The sequence below is a fragment of the Lacerta agilis genome, chromosome 3 (genome assembly GCF_009819535.1).
Source record: "Lacerta agilis isolate rLacAgi1 chromosome 3, rLacAgi1.pri, whole genome shotgun sequence".
In the NCBI taxonomy this organism is placed as follows: Eukaryota; Metazoa; Chordata; class Lepidosauria; order Squamata; family Lacertidae; genus Lacerta; species Lacerta agilis.
In genome coordinates, this window is record NC_046314.1 from 56,691,401 (window position 1) to 56,712,871 (window position 21,471).

At 40.9% G+C, this 21,471-nt stretch overlaps 1 protein-coding gene across 1 annotated transcript in view; it reads right to left on the reverse strand.

Moving 5' to 3' along the window:
• The window catches only part of MOXD1 (monooxygenase DBH like 1), a 35,066-nt gene extending 13,831 nt beyond the window's left edge, over window positions 1–21,235 (reverse strand). Inside the window, exons 1-4 of the mRNA XM_033143793.1 lie at window positions 20,927–21,235; window positions 13,421–13,567; window positions 12,301–12,468; window positions 12,084–12,167 (exon numbers count right to left, since the gene is read on the reverse strand). Coding sequence (XP_032999684.1) covers window positions 12,084–12,167; window positions 12,301–12,468; window positions 13,421–13,567; window positions 20,927–21,181 — 654 coding nt within the window. The 5' untranslated portion in view covers window positions 21,182–21,235. The remainder of the gene's footprint in view (window positions 1–12,083; window positions 12,168–12,300; window positions 12,469–13,420; window positions 13,568–20,926) is intronic.
• Between the last annotated feature and the right edge of the window lie 236 nt (window positions 21,236–21,471).

The window sequence follows — 21,471 nt, forward strand, 5'->3', positions numbered from 1 at the left end:
ATGCATGCTTCCATTCTGCAAGCATGGGGGGGGGGGGAAATAATAGAATCATAGAATTGTAGAGTTGGAAGGGACCCTGAGGATCACCTAGTCCAACCCCCTGCAAAAAAAAACCCGAAGAGAGTCTGTGGATACATGTAAAATGGATGGCTGGGGAGTGTGATATGGCACAGCAAAGCATATAATTCTTAATAATATAATTATGTTATAATATGACATAACAGCAACAACATAGACTTGTATAGGTGTGGTGAACAAGAGCAGGACCTTGATTCATAGTTAAACTGGGGAGACTTTGAGTAAGGCCTCCTCACTGCTTTATTCTGCCCTGTAGAAGCTATCATGGTACCGCAGAAGTGAAATAAAACTAGAATCAGTTTTCACACACTGATCATTTCAAAGTAAGCACAGTAAAGATGCAGGATTGTATCTCAGATTGATGTAGTTTCCACCATTGTACATGCCCCCACGTAAAAAGGACAGGTGCTCACACTATAACTAGTTTCTGAGCTATCTGGAAAGGGAAGAGTAGAAGCATAAATGAAAGCCGCAGTCACATTGCCCTAAAACCAATGGTTGAACTGAATGCTACAGTGTAACAATGAAGACAAAATCCACCCACATTTGATGCAAATAAAATAAGATGGGAACCAGCAAAAAGGCTAGGAGGATGTTCTATTGATCTCTGCTTGAAATAATGGAGTACTTGCCCAAATGTGTGATGCACCCACCTGCCTCTATAGGACACCGACACCTGCTGTTCTTCTACTCAGAACTTAAAACAACAACAACAACCTCTCCTTCAAAGCAATGGGTCATCACCAAAGTTGGCAATCCTTTCACTGTCAGTTTCCTAAACATCAATTCAAACAAGTATTCTTTTGTTCAGTTCCCTTTCTATTGAAAAGGAGAATCTTCCAAAAAGTAAACAGTTTATGTGTAACGCCCTTCTGCCTTTGCCAGACATTTTGCAGGAGGCTTTGTAGTCTCTCTCTCTCCCTCTCCCTCTCTCTCCCTCTCTGAGAGAGAGAGAGAGAGAGAGAGAGAGAGAGAGAGAGAGAGGTTCATGAGAAGCATCAGCACATTAATTTGATAATAATTATATAAGGTGACAAATCACTGTCTTTACATCTGGATACCTGAGACAAGAGGCTGGAAATAACCCCTTAATTATCTGACTTGTGTAAAAATGCATGCAAATATATATATTGTAAATATATTTTTCATTACCCATTAAAAGATATGGCAGTTACAAAAAAAAATCCTTTCAAGCTTAAGATGACAAGGGTGAGAATTTCAGGACATAATAAAATGAGACTTTTATCTGAGGGTACAGAGACATGCATACATTTTCTTCTACAGAACTGTTTAAATATCTGATGGTTATATGTTGTGTTTTATGAAATGTACTGTAAGAGCTTTACAGGGCTATCATCCATGAGAAGTATCCAATTCTGACTATTCCAGCACTTTTGTATTTATACATTCAAAGTACACTCAAGAGCAGCACTGAAGTGGGTGAGGAGACATAATGCAAGCAGCCCTTCTACATTTCTGTTATCTGTGTGGCTATTGCTATCACAGAGCTAGTATGTCGGGCAACAGCTTCCTCCCAATGCTTACTCCACAGGTGTGGTATCAAGAGTGTCTCACTGATGCTCTTTGCACACAGGCCCATTGCCATGTTGAGCACTTGAGCACTTCCAGTACATGTCAACACCTGCTGCAGAATAAGAATGTATCAAAGACCAATCGCTGTTACTGTACTTCTCCCATGGAAAGAAAGAGGCATAATGAGCCCTGGGCCAGAAAAAATATCAGCAGCCATTAAATGTGGCAATGACAAGTGGTTTGAGTGTATACGCTTGTGGATGTGTCTATAGGGAAGACTTGAATATCACAAGAGAGGCATTTTTACCTCTTCCAAGGACAGAAAAACCCAGTCTGCATTGAGGAGTGAAAGAGCTAGATAGAGCTAGAGATAGGTAAGAACAGGGCCGGATTCAGGTTTGCTGAGGCCCTAAGCTACTGAAGGTAATGGGGCCCTTTATATGTCCAGCTGTCCTTTGTCAACAACAAATTGTTGCTGTTTTTTGTGTTGAATATATGCTATATGGTAATTTATGGACCCAAAAGGTATCTAAAGCCATTTGCCACTGTTGCTGTATGTAGGTTTCATTTTATTTGTTTTTATCTTATATTTTGGAAATGTACATCCAGGTTTTTCCCCCTTTAAATTTATTTTGTGGCCCCCCAAGAGAGTGGGGCCCTAAGCGATAGCTTGTTTAGCTTATATGTAAATCCGGCACTGGGTAAGAACATAATAAGAGCTTGCTGGATCAGGCCAATAGCCTATCTAGTCCAGCATCCTGCTATCATAGCAGCCAAACACATTCTTCCCTTTCCATCCCAGTGTCCTCAGGTGCAATGCCATATTTTCCTTAGCTACCAAAGTACAGTAAAAGTAGGAGATGGTACAGTGGCAATTGTGGAGATTGCTTACACAGCTACTTCCTTCCATGACTCTTCTATGCCATACTAAAACTCAGATAAGGCTTAGTCCACAATTCTGCCCACACAGCCTCAGGAACAAATATATTTTGCTATTAGCTCTATTCTTTGCCTTTGCAGAGCCCGCTGGACTTTTCCCTCTACACATCCCAAGGCCCACCCAGCCAGAGGAATATTTGAAATCAAAAGTGGCCATATGACAACCCTAACATCGTGACCCCCCATCACTGAAGAGTCAGCTCCTTTCTGACTCTTCATCTTCCTAGGCACATCTTGGGGTATTTATATTATGAATGCACAGCCAGGGGGCATATGCATTTTATTTACTAGTCCCTAGTATAAAGAAGATTCTCTTGCATTATTTTCTTAACCTTAAACAAGCTGGTCAAATATTATACACCTTGCTGCTGACATCTGTAAGTGCTGAAGTAATACTAGGATTCTGTACTCTCTGAAATGCTTTGGAGTGTGTGTTTGCCTTCTTAATAAGCACATTTTCATTTTAACCAGAAGTAGTTAAGGCTTTGGGTGTATTAACTTGTTTTTTTTTCTCTGGGAGAAGCCACCTAAATTCCTTGTACTTACAGTAACTTAGTATATGTGGTGTAGACAAGTTGACAAGAAAATCAATAACTGGGAGAAGGAAGAGGTTTAGAAGCTTTTATAAATCTAGTACTCCACTGTGCGTACTAGGTTTCCAGACAGCCTGGTATATGAAGTGGCTTTGGTAATAACAGTAACAAATTATAACAACCGCAAACTACAAGAAAATGTCTTTTAAGTTGGAAGGAAAGTAAGACAGACAGACTTCTTAGGTTCTCCATAATTGACAAGACACATGATGAAAACTAATCTAGGACTTCTAGGAGAAGAAATGGCGATGAAACTAATTTGTTCTTCTGTTTACAAAATCATTCCAAACAGTTCTATTCCAATAATTATACAGTACAGTAAGCTCATAACTTACACACATTTAACTTGGCCACATTCAGCATGTGACATTTTTTTTAAAGGCTGGAAAGGAGGTGGCTTCTGGGGAAAATGCCATTGGCAATCCCACCCGCCATTGAATCCAATGGTTTTTAACTATATGAGATTCTGGCAATCCCAGGAACCTAACCCCAGTGTACAGGTAATTTGCAGGTTTAATGTATGCAATTTTAAGATTGGAAAGGAATAATGACACCATGGATATGTAAATGTAAAGGTAAAGGGACCCCTGACCATTAGGTCCAGTCGCAGATGACTCTGGGGTTGTGCCGCTCATCTTGTTTTATTGGCCGAGGGAGCCGGCGTACAACTTCCAGGTCATGTGGCCAGCATGACTAAGCCGCTTCTGGCAAACCAGAGCAGTGCACGGAAATGCCGTTTGTCTTCCCACCGGTGCGGTACCTATTTATCTACTTGCACTTTGACGTGCTTTCAAACTGCTAGGTTGGCAGGAGCAGGGACCAAGCAACGGGAGCTCACCCCATCACGGGGATTCGAACCGCTGACCTTCTGATCGGCAAGCCCTAGGCTCTGTGGTTCCACAGCGCCATCCGCGTCCCACCATGGTTATGTAGTTAGTTTTATTGTCAATTATATTTCCCAAGTTTTGTGTACTAAGCAAAATAATAAGGATTTGGTAATCAATTAATTTGCATACTTTCATAATTCACAATATCAATCTTGGGTGATAAACTAAATGACTAAGCAATATAGCCTGCTTGAGGGCTGTGCCCCTTTTGAGAGTAAATATACAGTCTTTCTAAGCTGCAATGTATTTCCTATGTGTTGACTGATTTTATATATTATGAAGTATTTGTGTTTGTATTTAGAATGAATATTTTTTCCCTCTTACTCCCTTGCTTTCCCCAAAATACTTTTTGCATTCTATACCTTGCTAAAAATTGCAAGATAAAAAAGCAGCTGCCAAGTTCAAGTTCCATGAACAAGTTGGCAAGAAATACTGTAATGTCACTTATAACTCTGATCATAGGCAATGCTGTTTGTCTGCCTGACATCCCCTGATGCTAGAGGCTTGGCACTGAGACCCTCAAACAATTACCGGTACTATCAAAAGGCAATTAGTATGAATTTAAAGGAGTCAAAGAATGAAAAACACATTTAAAAAAATATTCTTCCCTTCCCTATAAGACACCTCAAAATTATGTGTGATACTAGTTCTGATTAGGTTGTTTTATGCATACTGCAACGACACAAGATGAAGTCATATCTGTATCAATGGGAGAGCATCTGGGTGGATGATTATGGTGTTTTTTTGGGGGGGGGCAAAATTATAGGTGCATCCATATAACTTCCCATATGAAAAGAGCAAAATATATTTCATTGGGGACCAGGGACCGTCTTTTAAGATACCCAAAGGATCTATGTGTGCAAGTAGGCATGTGTGTGTGTGTGTGTAGCCAGTGGGGTTTCAGGTGCACATTTTCATCATGATGTTTATGTGCTCCTCATTAAATTGGTAAAATTTGTCGTTTGATTTCCCCCCCCCCCATTTAAAACCAATAGAAAGCATAAGTCTTAGTAGGGCTCTATGCCGCATGCTGTAATAAATCAATACAATTCTTAGAAACAATAATGTATGTGCCACAACTATTTTGTCTTTCCATCTTCAAAGAGATTGTGAAATAACATGTCAGAGACTTTCCCAAAGGCACATTTATGCAACATTTTACCAGAAATTGTTCCTTTTGGGTTGAAATAAACACTGCTTACTGGCAGTGAAGAGAAACAATGTTCTTTGTGGCTGGCCAGTTCATCAAAATTACAGTCCTTTACATAACTGCAAAATGAGAAACAAGAAAACAGCCAGATGTCTAGTTATTTGTTTTGCATGACAAGCTTTCTAGGGAGAGATTTGGTTTGAACTGTTATTCAGCATTAGACAGATTCCAAAACTGTTTTAATCTCTCTCTCCCTCTCTATATATCCTATTGTTATATTTAACTAATTAACCTTGCAATCCTATGGTCCCTGGTGGGATTTCCCAGGGCTCACAGGAAGCATGAAATTTCCCTGTACAAGAATGGAGAAAGAGGTTTAACCAGAGAGGGAGATCAGACATTGGATGCCTCCGCCACACTGAGGAAACCTCCTTGGCCCTGGTCCAACTGATGTCACACTTCCAACATAGGTAGGGCTGAAAAGGGACAGGCACAAAGGATACATAGGATATATTTCTAAATAAATAAATAAATAAATCAGTGCTGGACTTAAGTATGTGTAGTAAGAATCTAGATCAACTGCAATTTTTAACTTCCATATTATTTCATGATTACCACATTAGAAAAAAGAATGGATCCAGGTTTGGATCAAGTTGGATAGGGAGGAAATAACAGAACTGGAAGGACGTGACAATGGTGAATGTCACAGCGTTCCATATATTCTGTGTTACTAAATACTAATAGGGCATACTGAATAGGATTATTATTATTTTTAATGTAGCATTTAAAATGTCAGCTGGAATGGGTATCAGATTTAGAAAGGATTACAAGCACGGTATGCAAACAAACAAAAAATCAGGAATTTGTCATTAGACAACAAAAAAGAAAACTTCAGATGGATGAAAGTATACATGGAAGCCAGACCCTTTTCCAGGGTGACATCAGAAAGACACGGAACTTTGCTTATTATAATTCCCCATCTCCCCCCCCCCTTGTTTGCTTTTCTTCTTTTGAAGTTGCAGCTGTAAGATGTGTGTATTCACACTATTCGTCCAAAATTTGGGCGAGTGAAAAAATGATACTCAACATTAATCTCATCTCCCAAAAATGATTTGGAAGATTTGGTCAACTGAAAGTAGGAACGTAACTACCGATAAGTCATATGCTAAGTGTTCTGCCTTGCTGACTAGATCCTGCAGCAGGACCCTCTAGCACAGTGTTTTTCAACCTTTTTTGGGCAAAGGCACACTTGTTTCATGAAAAAAATCACGAGGCACACCACCATTAGAAAATGTTAAAAAAATTAACTCTGTGCCTATATTGACTATATATAAAGTAATTTTCCCACGGCACACCAGGCAACATCTCACGGCACACTAGTGTGCCGCGGAACAGTGGTTGAAAAACACTGCTCTAGCAGATCTCCACACTGCCAGTGATCTTAGGAGATGTTGGGTCTGGACTGCTGAGGCTTACTGAAGAGGCCAGACACCATCTTGGCTCTGCAACCTGCAAGACCTGCTACCTGCCTTGCAGGCCTTTTCCCACCTGGTCTGAGAGGGTGCTGTTGTGAGGTTCTGTTGCTGTTGTTAATGCTATTTTTGTATCTTTATTTTGATCTTATGATTTATGTGGAAATTGTTCAATTTGGTTGTGCACTTTTTGATGCTTTGTTGATTGTTAATGACTACTTTTTCTATGCTTGTAGTTAAATAATCTTAAAAAAATATGTTGTTAAGCCACCTTGAGCATGGTTTTAACTTTGGAATGGTGACATACAAATAAAATGATTAATTGATTGATTGATTGATTGATTGACATCCCTGCCCCTGGACTGGAGGCCATCATATCAGCTGCCTGGGTTGTGGACCACTTCTCAGACCCCTACACCTCACATCAGCTATAGTGTCACAATGCTCATTCAACTCAATGGACTTAAGTTACTGGAATCAATTTATTTCAATGGGTCTAGCCTGACTTAGATATCACCATATAAATTTACTGTGAAAGAATCAGAATCTTTTGCCCATCTTGAGCATAATCTTTTTAAATGCTTTTAGAACCTTCAGCTGTTGATCATCTTCAGTGTTCTTAGCTACTCTGAGCCTTTGAGGATAAAGTGGGTTGTAAGTCAAAATAAATAAATAATCTTGGAAGTTTAAAAGGCATAGCCAAGCTTGCAACAAAGAGAAAATCCATCAGATCAAAGGACCCATAAACAAATAAGAAAGATTTGTGATATTCAGCTGAACATTTTACAGACAACTTGATTTTATGGAGCTGTGAGAACTTTGAACAGGTAGCAAATGCTTAGAATGCAAAACTTCACATCACTTTTTTTGGAGGGGGGTCATTTTCAGGGGGGGAAGTGATGCAATTTGCATCAAGCAAGATGCAGGGCAGGCCACAGAATAATAAGTAGGTACTGTCTATCATTCAAGATAAGAAACAGAGCTCCCATTAAGTATCAAATGCTGTGGCTGCCCCTTTGGCTTCCGATCAATCATGCTCTCAAACTGGAGCCCCTTTGTGTTTTGCACGCTGTGGGATTTGGCATTACTAATACGTTCCTGTGTCAAAAAGCCTAGTTACCCATGGTAACAAGATTTTTGAGAGTCTCTTTTTAATGAGACTCTACTATGAATCTAAAAATTATGCTTAAGTAGCATCTGCTAGCCTGTTCCAGGGCAGATAAAATATTTTGGCAACTTGTTCTTGGCCCCTGTCAGAGGCACAGAATTTTGCACTGCCTGCCTGCCTGCCTCTATTTAAAAGTATTTATATGCAACCCATTGAGGAAGTTTTGGGGGCAGTTTACAACAAACATAAAAACAGCTAAAAAATACAATAGAACAGGCCAACAGTAAAAACAAAAACAAATAAGAATGCAACAGAACATGTCTATCTGCTTCTCTTGCCAGCCATCAATACATTTGGTACTCATTTTCACACTGTTTTATGTGCTTTACTGTTAATCTGGAACAAAAGAATTTACACCGAATCTCTTTTGCCATTCTGTTGCCTTTCAGCCAGTTTAAGCAGTTCCTTTTGGAGCTTTTTGCACAAACTGCCAAATAATTTGGTGTCATTCACGAACATGGCTTATTTGAACAGATGGATAGCCTACTAGCTTACAAAGCTGTCATATACCATGTCAGACCACTTCTCAATACTAGATGAATGTGGCTCCTCAGAGCTTCAAACAGGGATTTCCCCTGTGGGTTAAACCACAGAGCCTAGGGCTTGCTGATCAGAAGGTCGGCGGTTCGAGTCCCCGCGACGGGGTGAGCTCCCGTTGCTCGGTCCCTGCTCCTGCCCACCTAGCAGTTCGAAAGCACGTCAAAGTCAAGTAGATAAATAGGTACCACTCCAGCGGGAAGGTAAACAGCATTTCTGTGCACTGCTCTGGTTCACCAGAAGCAGCTTAGTCATGCTGGCCACATGACCCGGAAGCTGTACGCCAGCTCCCTCGGCCAGTAACGTGAGATGAGCGCTGCAACCCCAGAGTTGGACAGGACTGGACCTAATATTCAGGGGTCCCTTTACCTTTACCTGGGATTTGTTTATTGTATTTATTACATTTATACCCCATGTTTCCTTCAAGGAGCTCAAGGTGGTTTACATGGTTTTTTTCCTCTTCCCATTTTATTCTCACAACAGCCCTGTAGGGCAGACTGGACTGAGAAACAGTGACTAGCCCAAGTGACTGGGCCAATAGGTTGCCAATAGTATCACATGTGTCAATAAAAGCACCTACTGGAAGGAATTTTTTAATTTTGTTTCAACTATGGCAGACCAACACTGTAACTGTAACTGAAACATGTGTCAATAGTATCACATGTGCTTGTGATAGTCATCTATGTCCTTACATGCATAGCCTCCTGCTGCAGGCTAATGTTGATGGGGTTAAATGGGGTTAGAAGGAGTGCAAAATGGAAGGTTGAAGGTTGAAATAAAGAAATGATTCCTTTGGAAATTATGAAGAACACCTGTTATGTCCACATCCTCATCTGGAAGTTGCAATTAGGATGGTTAAAAAGTCAAGCACACAAGTCAAAGACCACTCATGACATTTGTTGATTTAAGAAACTTGCCAAAACTAGGTGGGTACAGATTACAGTAAATGATATAAACTTGGTGAAAGACCGATGTGATTTTTTGCACCTAGGAGGTCAACTTTTTTAGCCATGACAGCTGGTTGTAGTTACTGGCCATAAAACATAATTGTGTTTCTGATCAGCACCTCAGATTCTCTCTCCCCACCCCTTCAACCTATCCAGGTTCAGAAGAAGTTTGTGACTTGGATGAAGTGGAATCTACTTAAATTACAAATTACAGTGATCTTACAGAGGCAACCAGAACCTCTGGCTGGAAGTAGTTGGCATTGATGAAACACAGTAATCCACAGCCCTGTCACTGGAACCATACTGTGCCAATTCATCCCCCAAACACCCTGTTTCAGGTTTTTTCCATGGGCTTCTGCCCACAGGGATACCACTAGTGGTAGCTTCCAATCCACCTGCCATTGGGGAAAGGGCACAGGGCACATTTCTTGCTGCCAGGGCTCACGTGCTGGTGCCAGAGTTCCCCCACCAGCAGCATGGCAGATTGGGAGGTGGGCTAGCTCCACCCATCCTTCCCCCCACCCTCTAACTTGAGACTGAACAAGTGTTGAAATACACAGAAGAAACAGTTTTCAACTCATTCAGCTGCGTCTTAATACTTTCATCATGTGAACTAATGTCAAACTGTGGTACTTCATAATTTGTGGTTACTTATTAAAAATGTGTGTCCTTGTTAACATATACGCCTGGTATCTGTTTATTATCTAGGTACCAAGATCAAAATGAAGTCTGTATCTAAGAATGGAGAAATAAAAATCTTCCTCCATCACAAAAGCTATTTGTGCCAGCCATATAAGACCCCCTTATACCATCTTCAGTTGGCATATGAAGGGCAAAACAATAGCCCCCTCCCTTAGATTTCTGTCTAACAGAGGATACTCCCATCTTCAATATCTATAAAAAGTATACAATCTGTAATCTTCATATATTCATTTAAATAAAACCAGATACCCAAGAAAACAATAAGAGAGGCACACACAATATTTTCGATAGTGGCTATTTAATAGTTTTAGTGAAGGACTTGAGAATATTAATTTTCATTACATGGGAGCTAGTATTTAAGAAAGCCTTGAGTGGTATACATAATGCATAGGCTGGGTTTTTTTATTTTATTTTATTTTAGAACACTCAGGACATTAGTACTATATATAGGCAAACATCATATGCATGGAATTGTGCCTCTGGCATCTGTGGAGTCCTGCAACTTAAGCAGACTAAAGCATGATGCAAGTGCACATCTAGCCACAAGACATGTTTGCAGGCATAAATAAGTGTTATTGGCTCCCTTGAGAAAATTGCATTTACCTTGGGTTTCAAGATTTGTAAAATTTCATAACTCATATGAACTTTTTGATTCATGTAACATATTTAGCTGGATATGCATTTACTTCCAAGATAAAAGTAGCAGATTAAGAAGTTCAGAATAAGAAGCAAATCTTTCTGTAATCTTACAACTTCTTTAGTAAACCCACCACTCCTCACAAAAACTCTGGAGTTACATAAAGCCATCTTTGCACAGTGTGATTCGGAGATTACAGTAAGCCCGCAATTTACATGGGGGTTATGTTCTGGGAATCATGCCTAAAGCCAAAATCGCATATAGTCAAAACACATTGGGTTCCATGGCAGGTGGGATTGCCAAAATCTTTTCCCTTGGATGCCTGCCTCCTTTCAATACCCTTTTTAATTATGTAAAATTGTTTTGCCAAGCACATAAACCTGAATGCACCCAAGTAAAATATGTGTACATTGCAGACTTACTGAACACCGAACTACCTGCCTAGCTCCTGTACATTTGTCCCAGCATGTTTGTATCATGCTAAACAGTCATAAATGTTGGCACATGAGATCCTGAACATTAATGAATCGGAACAGCAAGTCTTGGAATTCCATCCTATCGACTGAAGAAGCACAATATCCAGCAGCAATAAAACAGCTGATGTTCAAAAACAGTATTTCTTAAACTTAACCAAAATGGATTTTATTTGGGGGGTGGCAGGGGAAGCTATTTCATCATCATCATCATCATCATCATCATTTATTATTTATACCCCGCCCATCTGGCTGGGTTTCCCCAGTCACTCTGGGCAGCTTCCAACAAAGATTAAAAATACATTAAAAATACTTTTCAGTACTCCAAATCGTCACATTCCAAAAATAGCAGGAACCCATCCTGTTCCATTTAACTGACATGGACCAGTGTCAGTCCAGAGCTCAGTAAGAATAGCTGGCTTCCTGCACCTGTCAAGGGGGGTGCATTAATGGAAAATCTGAGAAACCACTGTTTCAGTTTTTGGGTAGCCTCATTTTCCTTCCAGGCTGATAGATATTTGGCTACTCGAGTGTAATACTAAAGGAAATGATGGTAACAGACGATGCTTAAATACTTTGAGGAAATGGATTTCCCATTTCAAGAGAACTTTCAAATAACCATGTTTCTATCCAAATTAGGGAAAACCATTTAGGGGTTGATATTAATTCTCTCTCTCTCTCTCTCACACACACACACACACACACACACACACACACACACACACACATGGATGACCAACCAACCAAACCCCCCTTTTCCTCAAACTTCTCTACAGTTAATCCACATAACCATGGCAGGACATAAAACGGAACTAAAGTTAATGCAGCAGTTCAGATTTTTAGATGAAAAATATGATCCTATACTTCAAGGATCTTCACTGTTTTTAAAACGTGTGTACAAAAAAGAAAGCCTTAGCAAAAAGTGCTATCTTGTAAACACCCACATATATGTATCTTGATGGCATACCTGTATCACATGATGTTTTTCATGTAGTGTAGGTATCTTAAACATTTGGCACCAATATGTTGTATCTTTGTCTGGTATAGGCACCTGTCTTAATAAAAGGAAAAGGAAAGGCAAATATAATATAAAAGCATCTGAATTCTGCTCCCTGTACAGGTAGCTAACAGTTCCACCCATCTTACCCTGATACTTAATAAAAGCAAAACCCAAAGAAACTTACGCCTTGGTTTGTCAAGTCAAAATACGGCAATGAGGGAGCGATAATAGCAGTCTTCTCTGGGTTCAATAAACGAAGACTCTTTGTCCCTCGATTTGAACCATGGTAATTTTGAACTCCTTCCCTAAAGTCTTTGTCATGGTATGCCCATATCACCCTCACTGTGCTTTCCTAGAAAGGAAAAAGAAAAACTTTACTGATTAAGTATGCAAGAAGATGTCTCAGCCAATCGTGGCAGCTTACCAGATGAATCTGCCCATCTATAACAGCCTTTCCTAATGATATATATTCATATATTTTAGACTACAACTCTCATCAGTCCCTGCCACCTGGTTAGGATTGGTGAGAGATAGCCCAGAAAGATTCTTTAGTAAAGGATTGATAGCTGCATTTTACTCTTTTTGTAGTTCTACCACTCTGCACTTCATTTTGTTTTGTTTAAATTGGCTGTTTAAAATAGTTTGGCTGCTTTTTATACAGCCTGCATATGATCAAAAAAGCAGTCTATAAATATTTTACATTTTAAAAATCCAAGAACATTCGTTTCACGTATCCTAAAGTGTTCTGTACTTCAGGCAATGCCTCCTTGTGGAATTGAGATACAGTGGTACCTCTGGTTACGTACTTAAACCGTTCCGGAGGTCCGTCCATAACCTGAAATCATTCTTAACCTGAGGTACCACTTTAGCTAATGGGGCCTCCCGCCACTGCCATGCAATTTCTGTTCTCATCCTGAGGTAAAGTTCTTAACCCGAGGTACTACTTCCGGGTTAGTGGAATCTGTAACCCGAGGTGTTTGTAACCCGAGGTGTTTGTAACCTGAGGTACCACTGTATTCTGATGAGTTAATTATTCAGGTACCGCCACCAGTATCTGTAATTAAACTAACTTCTATTAGGCATACAGCTTTTCAGTGAGAAAGAAAAGCTCAACAACTTTTCTGTCCAGATTTTCACTTTTTGAAATATGGCAACCTCTAGCATAGTTAGCATAATGGTTAACTGATCCAAAAATGTGAAGCCCACAAATGGCTTGATCCCCCCCCCCGACTGCTTTATCTCTTCATTCATGATTTAAGTCTTACTCCCCTCTCTCTGAGTCAGATTAATTGTCAACGACTTACTGTTATACTCTTGTCATTGGGGTCACACGTGTGAAGTTGCCGGTTGAAAGCTAGTATCGTATGGGTACTATTTTCCATGGCATACTCCAGATGGTAGTCCTGCTGAGAGTCCTTTTTCAATGTTCTGTCTGCATTTGTAAAATAATCCTGTTGAAGAAACAAACCAGAACATTATCCAGCTGTTACTTTTTTGTTTTGCTTTAAATAATCTGAACTCAACAACCTTTTGAGTTTTCTGGGAAAGAAATGTAAAAGGATAAGTTGTAATTTTCTAAGCAAGTATTTTATATTAGCAAACAGGAAAACATCAGACAACAGCCACCAGAATTTATTTTATAACTGTATGCATATATTTTCATCTGAACACCTTACAAAAGAGGGAAGGCAAGAGCAGAAAAAGAAAGCAAAGCAAATTTCCCAACATTGTCACCACAAACACATAAGACACATTGTAATCAAAATAGTTACATTAAAACAGGGGTCAGCAAACTTTTTCAGCAGGGGGCCGGTCCACAGTCCCTTGGGGGGGGGGGGCGGACTATATTTTGAAAAAAAATATGAACGAATTCCTATGACCCACAAATAACCCAGAGATGCATTTTAAATAAAAGTACACATTCTACTCATGTAAAAACACCAGGCAGGCCCCACAAATAACCCAGAGATGCATTTTAAATAAAAGGACACATTCTACTCATATAAAAACACGCTGATTCCCAGACCGTCCGTGGGCCACATTTAGAAGGCAATTGGGCCGCATCCGGCCCCCGGGCCTTACTTTGGGGACCCCTGCATTAAAAGATCCATGTGAAACATATTGTACAGATGATACTTCTTTGCATTGCACTTGTGGGTTAGAAGTGTATCCATTATGGTTTTGCTTTGCTTTCGTAGAATGTATAAACTAACTTTTAAAAGTTTGTTGTTGAAGCGTATCTATTTCAAAGCCCTCTTCTGTTTCATGTTTTAAAATCTAGGAATAAAGTGTCTGCATTAATGAACAATCTAATACCCCAATCCTAAACCTATGTTGTTAGTTCCTTCTATTTCCTTGGAACCTACTTCCCAGTCCACATGCTTAATCATATGGCAGGAAGTTATTCATAACCAGGTTATTTTGTGTGTGTGTGTGTGTGTGAGAGAGAGAGAGACAGACAGACAGACAGACAGACAGACAAAGAAATATTAAATAGGAATGTGATATTGTTGTACACTTTGTATGTGCCAAACCACAGGGATATTTTAATGTTTTTCTGAGGAAAGATTATCCTAGTTCTCAATGTGAGCAGACATATGATATAATGTATAAGCTGCATTATAGTGTCATTAACCTCTTCACCTCTGAATTCTTTGTCATAATGTGCAGCTGGCTTTCTGACTCCTCTCTAGGTCACCATAAGTCCTGTGACTGACTTAAAACTCTCTGGTGGTAATTCACAAAGACCTTCCACAGACTTAGAGACCAGGAAAGCAATGTCATCTAATTTGCTGTTCTTAGGTTGTGGGGGCATTTGTGTGTTTGTTTCCTATTTTGCTCAGAGTGAGTTTGCCAGGTCCACACTCCAAAATGAGGTGTTGAGTTAGCTGTAGCTACTATGCTTTCGGACGCATTTTCCCAGCAGTTAGTTAGTTAGTTAGTTTCTTTTTTAAAAAGAATTTTATTGGAGATAATAATAGTAATAATAATATTTATTATTTGTACCCCACCCATCTGGCTGGATTTCCCCAGCCACTCTGGGTGGCTTCCAACAAAAATCAAATACATTAAAATATCACACATTAAAAGCTTCCCTAAACAGGGCTGCCTGTAAAAGAAAAGGATGGGGAGTGGGGCAGACAAGAGACCAATTAAATAAACAGAAACTAAACACAAACAACTTGGGTGGATAACCCAAGGTATGCATCTCCAAGAAAACAAGTATATATTAGTGGACAAACATTTCCAGTCTGCAAAAGATAAATCATGTAACAGATCAACAAAGATGTTGACATTCAGTCAGTTCACTCACCTGCCTCCCGTACCTGCTATGAGGCAAAATATTCTGAGTTTACATGTTACCTTGAATTATGCTATTATCATGATCATCATAGCAGCTTTGCGTAAGGAGTTATTCTCTGCCTATGATGTGGCAGTGTGGCATCACAGTGGCAACCCCCAGCACTGTATATAACCGTAGTCTGCCCTAATCACATTGGCAAAGATATATGTGAAGAACTATGATGACTCCTTGGCTCCATCAGGATGTGGCTTGGCAACCACAGGAAGGATAGGAAGATGATGGGGGGGGGGGGCTGGAAGGTTGGCACCCAGAGATGGAGAAGGGAGAAGACATGTGTATCTGTGGCAGACACACAGGACAAGACAGTGTTATGACAGAGTTTGCCCTGCCTTATCTTTAAAAACTTGGCTGGAGGGGAATGTCAATTGTTGGGACATCTTTGTAGCTTCCATTTGCTTATGGCTTTGGAATCCTGACTTCTGGGAATTGTGCTTGCCACTGAGCTTGTACCACCATGAGCACAGAGACATCTTCCTTATTCTGAAGTAACAGATGCTACCAGTGGGAGCCTATCAATGGCAAGAACCATGTCAGCTCAAAATATTGTGTAAAGAGAGCTTTAGATCCCTGCTGACCACATGTGATGTGCTGTTCATCCTGGATGTAGACTGTATAATAACAAAGTTGAGCATGTTTTGAAGTAATGATACCGCCTAAAAACAGCACTTTTTTAAAAAAAAGAAAACTACCGTAAGCAATTATTGGCTTGTGGGTGTAGTCAGACAATTAGATGTCTTTCATGCACTGGAAGTAATTTAGAAATTGAAGCAACACATGGTAAGTTGATTTTACTGATCATAAAAGATGCGGTATATAATTTCCTACAGATGAAGGCATTGATGATGAATTGCTCCTCACATGCTGTTGACCCTGCTCTCGCTCTCTCAAAAGGGATTTGCAGTTGATATGGTTTCTGATTAGTGCTATACAAAATGGCAAGGAGAGTACTTTCTTATGGATGTAGTAAAAATATGTAAATAAGCCCTGTTTTATCCTTGGAGAATGTAAGCAGAGCTGCACAAGGAACCTTGGGGGGGGGGAGGAATCACAGCTGTCATTCTATCCTTGAACAGGTGTTTTTATGGAGAAGATACCCTCCAACTTCTTGACAACCTGCAATATATGTTGCCTTCTTCCATTAGTAGAGGAAGTGAGAATAAAATGTTCAACTACGCTGGGGCACTCCAACACAAAGGAACACAAGATTATTTGATAGCCTGATTATGCAATTCTACTGGGGCATATGGGCCATTATGCTTGTGAGATGTTAATTTTGTTCCACGTGAATGCAAATTATGGATGAGAGTTTTCATTCTGTACCACTCAAGTCAGACTAGTACAGTGACTAGTGTGCCAGGTCCACATTCACATTTGGCACAAGTTAAGCTCTCATCTGAACCCACGTGGTTATGTTGTGAGGGTAAAATGTCAGTCTGAGATTCACTGGAAGGATTCAAATGTAATAAAAAACCCAAAAAAGAATTGCTTCAGGCATCTTTAGGGGGGAATCATTTATAATTGGCAGGCTGACAAGTCCTTTATTATCATTTAACCTGGCTTTGGGGAATTATACAGGTTTACAACCTAACACAACAGAGACCACACCCTGCCCCCTCTGGCTGGGTTTCCCCAGCAGGGCTCGATTAATTATAGTAGAGGGTCCCAACCAGGGCTAGAAGTATGTTGTATATCTGTGAAAAAGCTGAGAAGAGGGGGGTGTGTGTGAGGGATCTTGTCTTAAAAATAACACTTGTTTCTACACCTCATGGTAAAATAATAAAACTTCAGAAATTGTCAAAACAAAATAAAAATTTAAAAAATCCTTCCAGTAGCACTTCAGAGACCAACTAAGTTTGTTCTTGGTATGAGCTTTCATGTGCATGCACACTTCTTCAGATGTGTGTAACTGAAGAAGTGTGCATGCACATGAAAGCTCATACCAAGAACAAACTTAGTTGGTCTCTAAGGTGCTACTGGAAGGATTTTATTTTTTATTTTTTATTTTGTTTTGACTATGGCAGACCAACACAGCTACCTACCTGTTCAGAAATTGTGTCCTCTCTTCACAATTTGTTTCAGCTGTGTGGAAAACCTCTATCTGTACTCACACTTCTTCAAAATGGTTGTTGAATTAGTGCTGATTCGAACACTTCTTGTAAAGAAGCAGGTCTGCTGTGTGGAAGGCCAGTAAATATGAAGCGAGATGCTAAGGACTATGCTTGTTCTGGTTTCTCAAGTGTGAATGCTCTTACACAACATGATTACAAACTTACCCCAAAGTTGAGTCAATACAGGGAGGCTTCGTACTGAAATGCCTCCAGCCAAACAACAGCTGACATATAAAGTGTGTGTCACACTGACATATCTCCTCTAACTGCTTTTCTATTTGTTTTCTAAGCATTTCTTTGTTTATGTTGGCATGTGTGCATTTAAAAGAAGAATATGGTTCCATTCACCATTTTCTTGCTTTTCAAAATCCATTCTGATTGTTCTTCTGTAACATCTCAAAATAGATTATATTTGATAAAACAAATATTCTTCATTATGGGTGTCAGCTAACAAGCAAGGGTTATAATGAACACAGCACTATCAAGTATTAATGAAGAGCTATTCACAAAAGGATTTATGTCTCAAGTAAATGCTATTTTTGTGCAAGAATTCAACAGAAGGGTTTGCAATGCAACATTCTGTAGAACTTCCACAAAACAAGCATTCATAAAGAAGGATTACCCTCGGCAAAAATGGATCTCACAGCTACTACAGGCTGGGGGTGGGGACGCACAATTCCAGATAGGGGTGGAGACCACAGAGGAGGCAAGAAAATGTAAGCTGTGTCAATTCATGAGCAAAAAAGAGAGGGCCTTTTAAAAAGCCAGATGCAAAAATTAGAGCTGCCTTGAGCACTCTCATGGCAAGTAATCTGCCGAGAAACCCACTTCAGCAATATTGCAGTGGCAATATAACTGCAAGCACAGGCAGACTGAGCAATTTCTCTGAGGCAGCACCAATCTTTGCTCCATCAAGTATCTTCGCTTCACTGCACTGAGGTACATGTGCTTTTTCCATGCTTAAATGTATTCATAATAATAGCTCCACCCATCTGCAGCTACTTTGCTACCATTGGCTTACAAATGTGTCTGTGGTGAGCGCTCTCTCTCTCTTTCTCTCCCCCGCCCCACCACCTTAGCTCAACTCTCACTCTTTTCCCACCCCTCATAGAACAGCTATTAAGCATGCTTGAGAGACCACTCTTATTTAGACACAAGTCTTGCACTTTCCAAATAGTTAACGCTGGGTTCCCACTCTAATCTCTGAACTCCTGGAATGCTCGCTCACTAATGCATCATTCCAGGCTCCCTCTCCACTCAACCACAGTTTTCGAAAGAATGTGTGGACCCTTTGTAAAGTTCTTTTTTTTTTGGTCTCCATAACATAATTGCACCCTTCAACCTGATTGATCTATTTACAAGGAGTTAGTAGAAGCATCTTTCAAGTTCTGTTTCATCATACCAGATACTGAAGCAAAAGCCCCAGGTAACATCAAGAGACACATAGAGAGAGATAATTATTTATGTTTTTTATTTAAAAGTTTTCCTGATCTCTAGTACTTGGCAAATATTTTCTTTTTTGGGGTGGGGATGTGGGAAATCAATTCCTGCTGGGGCATTTTTTAAAGTCTGTGAAAAAGAAAGCTCCGGCTTGTTTGTGTATATATATGTGTGTGTTTTTCTTATAAATACTATGTAAAAACACTTCAATTCCACTGTTCAGATCTTCCACTATGAACTTTCACAGATTGATCAGCTAGAAGTTGATCTATATCTTCCTTGATGGAAGCAAAGCAGTTTTATCTAATGGAGCATATGAATTGCAAGTTTCTTGGGAGCAGGGCCTTATATATATATATATATAAAACCATGTAGAGCACCATATTGTGTGCACCAATATGGTGCAAACATAAAAATTCACTTTTGTTTACGTATATAAACATAAGTAAATAAGTATAACTAAAGGGAAAAAATAAATGCTTACTTTGTGGTAATCGAACCTTTATATTGTCACTCATCTGTGCTAGATGATATAAAGCAGTTTCCTGTGTTCCTACGATCTTTTATCATGTGGCTGGCTGCTAAGTTTACTCATGAGCCTTTTGTGAGGAACTTTATCAAAAGCATTTTGGAAGTCTAAGTATATAATGCCAACCAGATCTCCCCCGACTGAATACTTGTGGACACACTAAAAGAATTCCAAAAGGTGTGTGACACAAAACCTCCTATTGCAGAAGTCCTGCTTGTCAAGGTTTGTTCTTTTACATAACTGCAAACTGATGTAGAAATCTGATGAAATGAAGAGAGTGGGAAAAACGAGAAACTGAAGAGAAACCAAAATCTCCAGATTCGCCCATCCCTACAGGGGGACAAATATTCAACATTCTATTACTAACAATGTTAATTCAATGTTAATTGGTGCAAACAAAGTCAAGTGAACATTGGGGCTTGTCATCATTAACAATGCTAAAACTTAGGGCTGCAATCCTAAACATGCTCACCTTTAAACTCAACTGAACACAGATTTACATACTATGAGCGCTCTGTCAATGCCAGATGAGAAACAGACAGATGAGAGGCAGAAAATTACTTGTATGTCATTGCCTTTTCCTCCATCTGGCCACTCATCTGCTCACCTTAGAAGGGTCTTAGATGGACACAAGTCTTGCTCAGGGATCAACCCTCAAACCTATCAAATTCAGAACCAGCTTCAGCACCAGGCTTCTAACCTGGGAGATAAGGCTATTCATAAAATAGGTTAAAAAAATTGAAACCCTTTTAAGTCTTCTACTACTCTCTGTCTCGCATAGGATTGCTGGCACACACCCTACACATGCCAGAATAACTCCAATACGTGTTTTAATGTTTCCTCATATTACTTCTTTTTACAATCCAGCAAGTTCACTGAAAACGCGAAAGGAGGTTTTTTGAAACCTATCCCTTAGGAATAATTGGCACCAGGTTTGATTTTTGTGAATCGCCCCGAAATCTTTTGATGAAGGACAGTATATAAATCGAAAATGATAATAGTAGTAATGGCATACTAAATGACTATTCAGGAGAAGCAAGCATGAGATCCCATTTTGCTCCCTACATCCGCCCTCCCGTGCCCCAAATGGTCCCGATTTGGTGGCTGTCCCGTTGCCCTTCATTGCACCAGCCGCTTTATAATGGACCCTCGTGCTCTGAGCATGCACAGAGTGTACGACTGCCCATCCCACTGAGCAGCTGGAGCCTGGACCCCTAAGGAGCTTGGATCCCTGGTCCTGGAAGGCGTAGCCAGCCCTTCTTCTCCTTCCCTGTCCCTCAATGCACTTGTGAGCCAGACCCCCCTCCCCTGATCAGATAGTACTCTGCCCCCCCCCTCCAGCGCTGTCCAAGGCGCCCGTCCGCCTCACCTGCAGGTAGGGCTTCCCCGCGTCCAATCCGCCCAGCACGATGTCCGCCGAAGCCATGCCTCCCGTCGGCGAGAAGCCGAAGCCTACGTAGCCCGCCGCGCGCACCTCCAGGCGGAAAGCGATGGAGCTGCCCTGCGCAGCCCACGAGAGCCGGTAGCGGGACGCCCCGTCCAGCACGGCGCTGTGCGGGTAGTGGCGCCCGGGCACGGCGGGCAGCCCCCACAAGAGCAGCAGCAGCAGCGGCCAGCGGCGCATCCTCGTCGCCCGCTGAACCCGCGCCAGGCGCGCACCTCAGCGGACCGCTAAGCTGTGGGGCGGCAGCAGCGCCGGGGACTGAGCTGGCCAAGGCAGCCTCCTGGCGCCTCCGCCAGGCGCCGCGCCTGCTCATTGGACGGGGCGGGAGCCCGGCGTCACCCCGCCCCTGCGGAGTCAGCGGGCCTCGAGGGCTGAGGAAAGCGCGGGAGAAGGAGGAGGTGGTGGAGGAGGAGGAGAGCACGACCTGGGTGAGGAGCCCTGAGGAGAGCCGGGTGGGCGGGGAAGCGAAG